An 11,233-nucleotide genomic window follows, 5' to 3' on the forward strand; every position below is an offset into this window, starting at 1 on the left:
ATCAGCGAAATAACAAAGTATAAAACAGGTTGGAAAAGAAAAGTAAAAAGGTGAATGAGAAGCTGTACTTATACTTTTTGGTCCTCATCCACCGGTTCAACTTGATAAATCATAGCCGAAACATGAGCTGGTAGGCATCCGTGGGAAACCTCGGAGATTGGCCATTCATATATTCTAGAAATATTTTGAGCTTCAATGATTTCTTTTTTACATCTTAATCAATAAAAACAACATTCAATTTTCTGCAATATATTTCGCGAAATTTTCTTAAGACTCTTTTCTCTAAATCATGAGATGACAAAGTCAATTGGCTGACAAACGGGAGAAGAGGTGCTGGATATGTTGGTCTACAAGTTTACACGAGTGAAGTGGACCACCATTTTCAAGCACCATCTTTACTTGAGCCTAAGCGGCTAGGATCGTTTTCTCATGCTATGAATGTATTATGTAGAATAAGGTAGTGACTGGAGTATTATATCACTAGCCACACATACGGCTTCGAGAAGCAACCCACATATACCAAATATATCTTTTCTAGAAACTGTTATTTACCTCTACAATATCTCATGAAAGGAATCAAGATTGGTGGTATACATATCAGCGTCTTTGATACGATAGAAAATATGAAGCATGTGTATTCAACACGGACTCGGATTTACATGTCAAAGTCGCTAACGTCGCTGTCGTCTTCGTCCTCGCTTCTGCCAGTACCAACACCCATCCCGCCATGTCTAATTCTACTCTGCTTGGTGTTAACAGCACCAACGCCATTATCTAAATCATCATCAAAATCCGAATCATGGCTAGCTGCTCTAGGTCGCTGAAATGCTGATGAAGGTCTTTCAATTGCTTTGAAATAGAGAAGAAGCCCTTCGAGATCTGTTTCCAGTTAACACTAATCCTCATAGCAAACGTACGGTTTACCAACCTTTGACTGTTGTCTTGAGACCTTTCAAACCCATCCCCGCAACCACATTACCCACCATCTCTCCATTTCGATAGATCAAGAATGTAGGGACATTCTTATCGGGATAGTTGGGTATACACAAGCCAGCTGGGATCGATAAAAACTTTGTAGAGGAATGTGCTACAGCCAGCTGATCAAGTAGCGGCCTTAGATGCCGAGATAATGCCACTCTTCATGATACGAGTCAGGTGTTTGAACAGCAGCATAGTGACTTACGAATCTTTGAATAAAAAGACGACCACTCCTGTCCCTTTTAACCTCGCGGGTTTATCTTCGTCCTCTTCATCAGCCTCAACCTTTCCGCTGTCAAGATCTACTTTGCTTCCTTCAGTGACTTCCCGAACAAAGTCTTCTCTCGCAAGAGGTTCTACACTCCCAAACTTTCCCTTTTTTTCGTTTCTTTTCACCTGTTCCATTCGCTTTTTTCTGTATTCTTCAAACATGCGCTCATCATCGGAATCCAGGTTATCAGCTTCAAGAAGCATCCCAAGCTGTTCAGCATCAGCTGTGGCGGCGACTGCCCGGATGGCATCTGTATGGGTAATATGTGGGATGTCTGGTGAAGGTGATCGTGATAGGGGCTTTGGTGGGAGAATGCCATGACGCCTAAGGGCATCGTTGCTGCATAGCTATCAGAATAGCTATTTGGGAGCAGATAGACATACAATTCGGTATCCTCGTCTGGGTTAACCATTTTTTTTTCGTTTTCTATAGGTTGTAATATGGAAAATAATAGAATCCTCAAGATTTGTCTGATATCTTTGTGAGTGTGGGGCCCCGTCCGAATCATTTCACAATTCAAGTTTCTTTTATGTTCATTTGACTTCTTTTGTATATATTCTTTCTTTATTATTATGCCCACAAAAACAACAACTGACTGGGAACGGCTGACGGATTGGCTCCACGAGGCTCATTCTGGATTTAAGTCTTGCCTGTCTCTTCGCGATGTCCCTGGTAGGTAGAGTTAACCAGATTCAATAAATCTTGATATCCCTGTACAGGTGTGGTCAGAGGTTTGGTCGTAGCAGAGGATGTCAGGGTATGCTGTGTTGGATTCTAGAACAAGCAGCATTGTTGACACGTCGTATAGGAGAAAACCGCCCTCCTCCATATACCCTCTTCGGCTATGTTGAATCCTCTTACGCTTATGGCTGCAGACTCTGTGTCCAAACATAATCTCAAGCAGCCTGTATTTTCCATCCCAAGGCATTTGTTTCCCTTGCCGGCTCACCATGTCTCTCATAACAACTCCTCAAAACGAGTCAAAACCTTGCCAATATCTCCTCCGGCACCAACTGGGCTCGGTAGACAACTGGACACTACAGAGCTATTGACACTCCATCTTGCGTTGAACAGAGATCCTATGAAAAGGTATACGTCTGACTGGCAGGTCTATATAGAAACACTTCCTAAAGAGTTTCGCCCTTGGCATCCGTTGACATGGGTGATTGAACCCGAAAAAGGCAGTGACGTTCCTGGGGCAGAAGAATGGCGTTGGTGGCATCACTTATATGAGAAGTACGCTTCTAGAACTTTGAAAGCAAAAGTACGAGAAGTGAAACAGAGGTATGAAACGGACATTGCTACTTTACGCGACGTTCTTGCAAGTCACGCGGCTTTTGCAGCCATAATAATGACCTGACATTATGTTTTAGCACAAAGAAGAACCTTTCAAATCACATTCTTTAGCCACTACGTTGACACAAGAAGACCTTCTCTGGGCTTGGCTCAATGGTAGGCCTCTTTCATCTTTTCTAACGCGTCACACCTGAACCTGTCTTTGGCAGTAAACACTCGTTCTATTTCTATCCCTCTGGGTCTCCCAGGCCCCACAGAGCGAATGAATCATACCCTTGTACCAATTCTCGACATGGTCAATCATTCTTCCGATACATCCATTGCGTCTCCTCGTGTCCGTCAGTTATCTACACCTTCCTCCGCGTCTGCAAGTGGAAATCGGAGGGGACACAAGCCAAGTGCTAGTGGAGACTGGTCTGGAAACGGTAATAAGTACTCGCGCAACGGAGTCCATCTCATCCCTGGTAGGATTGATCTTCGTCTTATCGCGCCTGAGAGGGGTATGAACAAGGGTGAGGAAGTAGTGTTTGAATACGGTGGTCATTCTAGTGCTACATTATTTGCAGAGTATGGTTTCTGTGAGGTACCTGAAGGACACGGAGACGAAAAATGGTTGAAGCTAAAATACGGTGAGCTGGATGTGGGATGGTTGGTTGATGAGCTTTGGAAAGAAACAGCCATGAGCCCTGAAGACGAAGAAGACCAGGCTGAGAAGAAGCAAGTGCTGGAAGCAATTGGCTGTTGGAGGTGTGTCTTTCGTTGCATATGGTTTGAATTCCTGCTCATATTTTATAGGCAAAACATTATCCATACCAACCCACTGCCACCTCATCCCTCTCATTCGTTACTTATGACACTCCGTGTGTTTCATCTTCCGCGTAATTCTGTCAAGCTTCCAAACATAAAGGGAGGCTACTCTACCTATGTCGCTCCCTCTAATGAGCTTGCAATGATCTACACGTTAGAGAATATCTGCAAGAAAATTATGAAGGATTCTGAAAAGCGTCTTCAAGGTCTTAAGAAAGAGGAGAAGCATTTTAGGCAAAATGATGTTACAGATGAAGAGAAAAGTGGCGTGGTGAGGATGATGAAGGGGATGTGTATTGAAGAACAAATCTTAGCGAAAAAAGTATTGGAAAGAATAGAAAAGGGAGAAGATCTGTCATAAAGGTGTAACATTAATACTCATCATTTTGTCTACGAGTTACTCGATTTCATAATAAAATTTCCTTGCTATGTAGTTCTCTGCAAATTGTCAAACTCGTCGCCCTCAAACCGAAGCCCTCGTGGCTAAAAACAGCCGTCAAGTCTTATCGCCTTTCCCCTCATCTACTGACTTATCTGACATTTAACTTTGATAACAAATTGTTAAACACCATTGATCATGTCTCACATGAGAACAAAGAAGGAAAACTTCAGGAGCATTACGAGTGCAAGCAATTCATGTAGACAAGGTAATGCATTCCTTGGAAAGACTACGATGGATGAGATGCATTTATAACATCATCTCTTCATGTGTAAATTCGGAAAATCCGTGGCTTCAATGCCTCGTTATACTCAACGTTGGGCATAGGCTATGAACACTAATACTATGAAACTTCTTATGCACCTGAGGCCACTATTAATAAATATTTGTTGAAGCGCTTAAACAGAAACTCTAATACATTTTAGTATATATGTCATTTGAGTGTGTCTCACCGCAAACCATGAATATATACATCTTATTGCGAATGCGAACAACAGCGGTAATCACATGCAATTGGGTATGAAGATTTTGATACATCCGCTTTGTTTTATACATGGCTTGTTCCAGAATGACAGCCAAGGTGTTTTCAGCTCCTACAGCGCTCTTTTCCCCTGTAACTTGGTCTCTCGAGTGAAATGCCTAGTCTAGTCAAACAAGAGTTTGTTGAACATCAATCTATGGCCATCCACGACTATTCCTTGCTCATTTGGATGGTTAGCGATCGTTATACTGCAGGGATCGATAGATCTTGGCCATTTGTTATCAATAGTGCCAGTTCAAGGAATTGATACATTAAATGATAGTTGCTCGCTCTCGGCTGACTGGGCACATAGCTTTCTTTTCTGTTTTAGCCGACTGAGATTTTGGCGGTCCCAAGGGATCTCATCATGTAACCAGCTTCCTCTAAATTGCAGATATTATCTTCTGGTATCTCGTGTTTGACTGCCACAGTCTGCGCCAGCTCGATCCATTATCTAATGATTGCTGGGCCCCCTTAGAGCGCCATTTTGCAGTTGTGCTTGATGCTGAAGGCTGTCTAAGGTCCTGATTGGTGTTTGAAAAGCTGTATACCAACCTTCTCTCCCAAGAGAATTTGGTTTATTATTTCTTCCTCACCGCGCAACCTTGAGGATATCTTGAAAAGTACAAGTCGATTATGTACCAGACTGGTAATCACTTTCTTGAGTTGTGTTAATTCCTACTGTCCCTTCAACATTCACCCTTGTAGAGCGTCCCTTCCCATCACCAACTAAACACTTTACAACAGACTCTGAGACAGTGGCAGCATTCCTTGTTCTCGAAGCCGGACAAATCGTAGACATTGTTAGTTGTCATGTCCTTGGTTCTGTTTGAATAATCAAAGAATACTGAAGTCATGACTTGTTGAAATATTTAAATATAATAATAAAAATATGAGATGTATTCTGAAACCAGTATTATTTTATTGAAAAACTATTTATTAATTCATTTTACTCTTTCAAGGCTTAATTTCAAACTTCTGATAGTGCCTGAAAAGATCAAAGTCAAAAGCTGGCCATTTTTTAATCTTTCTACTCAACTTATCATTCTGGTTTATTGAAACAATTCAAAACGAAACATCTGACATTTTGAAAAAACCTCTTGCTATACGCTGCTTAAAAGACGAGTAATAACGAGAGGAAAATAATGGACTGGGATACGGATATGGCAGATGATCCATTGGAACAGACAACTCACCTTGAATCGACGTATGTTCAATCTCAATTTGATTACGTAGAGACTATCCTGAGATCAGTTTTTTACTGGACTCTAGATTCTATTCCAGAGGTTATGACTCTGGCTTTGCTCATGGACGTCTTCATGGTTTATTTGAAGGTCGAGAGCTTGGAAAAGAAAAGTCTTGGGAACTTTGGGAAGAAGTGGGTTATTATGAGGGATGGGCACGGATGTGGATTGATCTTTTCAAAAACCGGGCGACCGCTATTAATATAGCAGGACGAAAGAGTAAAGAGCTTAGGTGGGTTCTATTCATGACAGGATGCTTCATGATGGACTGAGGCATGCTGACGCTTATTCTTGACTCAACGCTTAGAGCTCTTAACCATGCGCAAACTCTAGTAGACCTTATCAATACATTCCCCACGGTTAATCCTACTTCTGTATCCCAACCTTCTTCTGGCCAAGAACCTCTGTCTACCGCGCCTTCCGAAGAGGCCACGCCAGATCTTGCCAACCTCTTGTCACAGATTCGTGCCCGATATCGTCTGCTTTGCTCCTGTCTAGGCGTACGCCCGCGTTTGGCAACTGCAGTTATCGTAGAAGCCAAACCAGGATCTGGAGCATCTGCTGCAGTCTTGAACAACAGACAGGAAGAGATGGTAGACGCTATTGAGGGGCCGATGAGAAGTGTTGATACCAAACAGCTAAAATTCTAAGCAAAACAAGCACATAGCCTTTGTGCGTATGGGCATTTCGGTCGCTACCGAAAAAAACATTACGACATCGGACATACCATTCAGGATCCAACGCTGCTGTCTGCTCACAAAGAGTGGGATGCCAAACGGTATTTCAAGCAGTATTCCGCATATGAGCTAGGCTCTGTCTCTAATAGAGGAATACCATTGATTTAGCCAAAGACACATATGCGAGGGCTGAGAGGATACTATCCGCGGACGTAGTCATAATGTTTTGTATCTATTGATCACAAACATCGTGAGATCTCGAAATCAAAGTCGTTTTGATTCAACACCATGCAAAGAAATATAAGTACAAGGCAAAATACTGATTGCATATACCATACAGTGTACATGAGCAATGATTCTCAAGAGACTGCTTTACACTTTCAATGTCATCACAACCGACTCCATCTTGACTATATTAGAAAAGTCACTGTTTATTCAGGTTGACTTATACAAAGCACATTGTGCAATCCAAAAACCAAAAAGTCGAGTATTTCCCTTCTCTGTATTCTCATGAGTAGCAACAGCCAGAATTGGCTGAGATTATCTGGCAACTTCAGCGGTAGGTTGCTCCATATGCTATGTCATACAGGTGAGCTAGACATGGAAGATACTGACGAAAGAGAAACGTACAAGCTCTTCAAAAGGGGCAGGATCCACAAAGTCTGGTGAAGCCAGAGCATCTTGAAGGTAAGCCGGAGTCTCATTCTCGCCTATCGGCTCATCATCAAGACCTAAAGCGTCGAGCTCTGCACACAGCGGCACAATGTCAGCTCAAGACGGTCCGTATGCCGTGCAAGCGCAAAAAACACGCACCGGCCTGCAAATCGGCCTCGTCCACTTCATCGGGAACACCATAACTCCTTCCTAAAGATTCTTGGATTTCGTTGGCTTGTTCAATAAGATCTTCCATATCGTAATGGATACTCTGTTCCAACACAAACCGTCAACTACATGTTAATAAATGTGCAGGATGTGGGGAACAGAGGCAAAGGATGTTGGGGATATGCAAACTCACCTCGATTCTGTCAATGTCGATCCCTTTATACTGCTTCTTCATCTCTTTATTAGCTATACGCATAGCATCAACTGTTGCCATCTACAGAAACGGGACAAGTCATGTTAGCCATCTGAGTAAAAGAAAGTCCAAACCTCCTTTCGAGCTTAGGAAGGCGACGCTTCACTCACAGTGTTCTTCAGATTTTCTGTCGTCATTGCTGCTTGTTCCATGTTAAAAGTCTGCTGCTGGAGCTGTCCCAATTGGTTTTCGTACATTCGCTTTTGCTTCAAGACTCTGAGAGCTCGTTGCTGAACGGCAGCTTTCCCTGGACCTTCTCGCATCTTGGACATTTGTGTTTTGAACACTGCCAACTCATTATCCAGCTTTTTGAGCTTGACTTCAAGGGAGGAAGCGCGAGCATCTGTCTGCGAGCGGATACCTTCAGCAAACATGGACCAAGAGTAAGTGAATAGTCATACAGAGACTATGGCATCTGTCAGAGAGGGCTTTGGCTTTGGCTTGCCCGTTCCGAATATCTTCGAGGGATGAGCTTTGCCTGTGAAGCATTTCAATCAGACTCACTCTGTTCATTGTGGGTTAATGTAATAGTGAAAAGGATAGATAGAAAGGTAAAAGATAAAGAAAAACCAGCATGTAATAGTCAAAAGTACGAATGCAGACCCGGAAGGTGATGGTAACGGACCAACACACAACGTGGCTGGCGCGTGGCACTCACGTGGCTCTCATGTGTTGTAAACATTGCCTCCACATTCGCCAACTCAAAAGTCTTATCAAAAGATGAATTTCTAAACATTCAATGTAAGATTTATTTATCTTTCTTTTGCCCATTTACAAACGCTGAAATCGTGCTCGTCAACTTACAGCCCAATGGCTCCTTCTCCAGCATTTATGTTGCTCGCAGCGACATTGCTGGATGCACTTCCTGCTTCCCTTCCTGGTAGGTCTACCAGTTGACGTTATAAGCCTGTGGCGGCTGGGTATGGACTGGCTAAACTTGGAATCCTTGGGACCTACACTGATTGTGGGATATATAATGACCTGGTACTCAGTCGATGATGCCCTCTTACTGCAACTCCATATCGTCTTTGGCCCAATGTTGATGTCTGCGCTTCAGATCGTTGACCGCCGTGAGGGTATGTCAGAATCTGTCATTAGACACAAGATCAAGTTCTCATGCTTCCAGTCGTAAGAGTCGAGCTACCAAATGGAAGACATGTCTATCAAGTAGGTCTGTTGCATGTGACAGGTGTTGATAACGGAGAAGGTTGCGTCTTCCTCCGGCAAACCCTATGCGCTCTACATTGACCCTCCGATACCAACGTCGATAAACACAACATCTACCGACCAACCTGCAAAAGCACCTCTAGAGGCAGAGTTACAGGCAAAATCACCATCCGCAGACACGGAAACACTTCCGGACCCATTTGCGTCTTGTTCAACAGCTCAAAGGGCACGCCTATCTTCAACACAAACATTACCTTTTGAAGAGGAAGAGCAACAACGGCTGGAAAGGATACAAAAGATGGCCATAGACCTTGGAAGGATGTACTGTCCTTGTACCGGATTTGCTCTTAACTCGCTGTCTGGCGGGCGAACTGTACTTGTAAGCTGGCTCACTCATCCCATGTATCCCTCTCACTCTGGCCAGTGCAAGCATCTTTTATCTGTCATTGTGGCTAGACGAGTAGGCTATGAAGTATCCAGTGTGGGACAGTTGATTACGTAAGGATAGAGTAATTTCCGCAAGTGGCAATTTTGAATCATACAAAAACGTGTCCTTTCTCCTCCGCTTTTTTGTTTTTTGGATAGTCCTGTCAACTTACTTTTATTTTTATTTCTCATTTGCATTTCCATCTCCAGAAAATTTTATCAACATCGCTGGCGTATTTTGTACAGTGTGGACCGTTTGCTGTGGCCTAGATTGTGCGTACTTTCAAGTTTATTTTTTACCCGTCCCGACGCGACTGTTTCTCTTTTCCTTTATAGGCTAATTTCGATAACAGAATGCCACTGCGTCGTCGCTAGTGTTCAAGAGCATTATGCCAGACAAAGGTCCATCGCCCGCGCTTTCCAATAGGTCACTCGCTTCCTCGGCCGACTCGTTCCCACAAGAGGAATTCCACGTACATCTTCCCTCCCATCTCAATTACAACCGAACACTAGAAACAGCCCTCTCTCATCTTGTCGCGCACCTTGTAGAGCCTCTTTCAGAGGCTTATTCGGCAGATTGTGTCAACAGTCTCCTCAGCCGGCTAAAGGAGGAGCTGCTTGCAAAATTTGCCCCTACTTGGGATGAGCTTCACCCTCAAGTAGGCAGTGGCACGCGTTCTCTTATATGTACTCGTTATTATGGTCTCCCGCCTCCGATGCGTACTGCCTGTGGCAAGGCTGGCGTTGAAGAACGAGTATGGCGAAAGGCCATTGCGAAAGCTGGCGGAAGGGAGAATAGGTTAGATAAAGGTCAAGAGTGGGAGGTTTGGTGTGATCCAGGACAGGTCGTTTGGCGATGGGGTGGCTGGGAGTGGGAAGACCCTGGTTTCGAGCCCACCAAGGTCGTCCGAGGTGTGTTGTTTTTTTTTCTTTTCTATGGGCGCAACTGATTATAGGATAGAGCCTTTGCAAGTTATCTGGCAGGCTGCTACAGACGGCGAAAAGCATTCGCCGGCTACACCTGTGAAGATGGCGCAGCCAGCCACCAACGGGACGCCGAGTCGTCCTTCTTATGCTATTCCAATTAGAGCTCCAACTGTTCTTGCCATTCCTCCCACACCGGCCCATGGCCAAGGTCTAAATGAAGCCAGACTAACTACGACCAATGTGCTCCTTCCTGCGTTTTCCAACATTGGCCTTGGCTATGCTCCTGGAAAAGGTCAGCGTAGCCAGCAACCCTCCGGTTGGACAAGTTCGGACTATGCTTCTTCCAGGTCCACCTCGTTATCTTTTTCAGAGACTGATGAGCAATGTTTGCCCGACCGACGTCCTTCTTCTCGCTGCTCTCATCGTGGATCAGAGTCTCAAAGCTCCGTGACATCATCCGTTTCCGATTCAAATTCTGGTCATACACAATTACTAACCCCTTCTTCTCGGCCAGCCACAGCGGACCCGTTCAAAGTTCCAATCTCGCCCATCAAGGAACTATACAAAGAACATGATGTGAAATGTCAAGAAAACAATCTGGAGAAAGAGCCCAAGCCCAAAACTACTCCAATAAATGTTCGGGGTCGAAACATGTCTCCCGCAGCTCTTGGCGAATCTGTCGCTCAGCCTACCACTCCTACTACAGAGTCAACAATCACACCACGTGTCCCATCTCCCTCTGTTACCCCTTATGATGGCGGAAACGTCACAGTCCTTGGTGGTGGTGTCAAACTCGGCGGATCAGGCCAATCTCGTGCATCATCTACCCACTCTAATCAACGCACTCCTATTGACCGTTCCCGTTCTCCCTCCATTTCTGTCGCTTCCCGTGCTCTCAATACTGCTCTTGGTCCTAATGGAGAGACACGCAAACAGCGTACACGTCGGAGAATCATGCCTACCTACTTGGGCCACCTAGGTCAGTCAGGGGTAGGTGGACCTGTGATGGGGGCTTTCCAATATGGAGGCAATATCAGTCCTGGAGGAATGGGCTACGGTTTTGCACAGCAACATGTCGGCGTTGGTGTTGCACCGCCTGCGATTGGAATTAGAGGACCTATGCCAAGAATGGGCCACTAGATTAAGATTCATTTGGTAGCAGTAAGGATAAGAGTGTACATGTTGGAGCATAGCATATTTTTTCTATTTGGAATCCGTGTCAATACCTCATCTGTCTTTATATACAACTTCTCTCATTCTTTCGTTTAAATTTTTTAAAACTTCGAATTTGATCTCTTTTTTGATAAACATACTTTGAAACCTCTCAGCTTCTGACTGTTGATTCCAAATTTGAATGAATATTTTGCATTTGTGTGTGTTCTCAGCAATAGAGCCAATGCCCAGAC

At 44.2% G+C, this 11,233-nt stretch overlaps 5 protein-coding genes across 5 annotated transcripts; 3 read left to right on the plus strand and 2 right to left on the minus strand.

Moving 5' to 3' along the window:
• Window positions 1–655: 655 nt before the first annotated feature.
• On the minus strand, window positions 656–1,661 carry L203_103064 (uncharacterized protein; the record flags this gene model as incomplete). The annotated part of the gene is made up of 4 exons (XM_066212470.1): window positions 656–879; window positions 929–1,137; window positions 1,184–1,588; window positions 1,633–1,661. 4 exons carry the CDS (start codon window positions 1,659–1,661, stop codon window positions 656–658), a joined length of 867 nt encoding a protein of 288 aa, XP_066068567.1.
• Window positions 1,662–1,821: 160 nt separating this feature from the next.
• L203_103065 (uncharacterized protein) lies at window positions 1,822–3,713 on the plus strand (the record flags this gene model as incomplete). The annotated part of the gene is made up of 6 exons (XM_066212471.1): window positions 1,822–1,921; window positions 1,969–2,006; window positions 2,058–2,570; window positions 2,623–2,701; window positions 2,755–3,292; window positions 3,341–3,713. 6 exons carry the CDS (start codon window positions 1,822–1,824, stop codon window positions 3,711–3,713), a joined length of 1,641 nt encoding a protein of 546 aa, XP_066068568.1.
• A 1,743-nt stretch (window positions 3,714–5,456) lies between these two features.
• On the plus strand, window positions 5,457–6,205 carry L203_103066 (uncharacterized protein; the record flags this gene model as incomplete). The annotated part of the gene is made up of 3 exons (XM_066212472.1): window positions 5,457–5,518; window positions 5,584–5,787; window positions 5,863–6,205. 3 exons carry the CDS (start codon window positions 5,457–5,459, stop codon window positions 6,203–6,205), a joined length of 609 nt encoding a protein of 202 aa, XP_066068569.1.
• A 567-nt stretch (window positions 6,206–6,772) lies between these two features.
• On the minus strand, window positions 6,773–7,820 carry L203_103067 (uncharacterized protein; the record flags this gene model as incomplete). Its single annotated transcript, XM_066212473.1, has 7 exons — window positions 6,773–6,808; window positions 6,863–6,978; window positions 7,046–7,157; window positions 7,248–7,328; window positions 7,418–7,654; window positions 7,709–7,765; window positions 7,812–7,820. The coding sequence occupies 7 exons, from the start codon at window positions 7,818–7,820 to the stop codon at window positions 6,773–6,775; spliced, it is 648 nt and encodes a 215-aa protein (XP_066068570.1).
• Window positions 7,821–8,117: 297 nt separating this feature from the next.
• On the plus strand, window positions 8,118–10,967 carry L203_103068 (uncharacterized protein; the record flags this gene model as incomplete). The annotated part of the gene is made up of 7 exons (XM_066212474.1): window positions 8,118–8,187; window positions 8,300–8,383; window positions 8,434–8,465; window positions 8,515–8,853; window positions 8,899–8,934; window positions 9,254–9,812; window positions 9,862–10,967. 7 exons carry the CDS (start codon window positions 8,118–8,120, stop codon window positions 10,965–10,967), a joined length of 2,226 nt encoding a protein of 741 aa, XP_066068571.1.
• Window positions 10,968–11,233: the final 266 nt, after the last annotated feature.

Source organism: Cryptococcus depauperatus, chromosome 3 (genome assembly GCF_001720195.1).
Source record: "Cryptococcus depauperatus CBS 7841 chromosome 3, complete sequence".
Taxonomy (NCBI): Eukaryota; Fungi; Basidiomycota; class Tremellomycetes; order Tremellales; family Cryptococcaceae; genus Cryptococcus; species Cryptococcus depauperatus.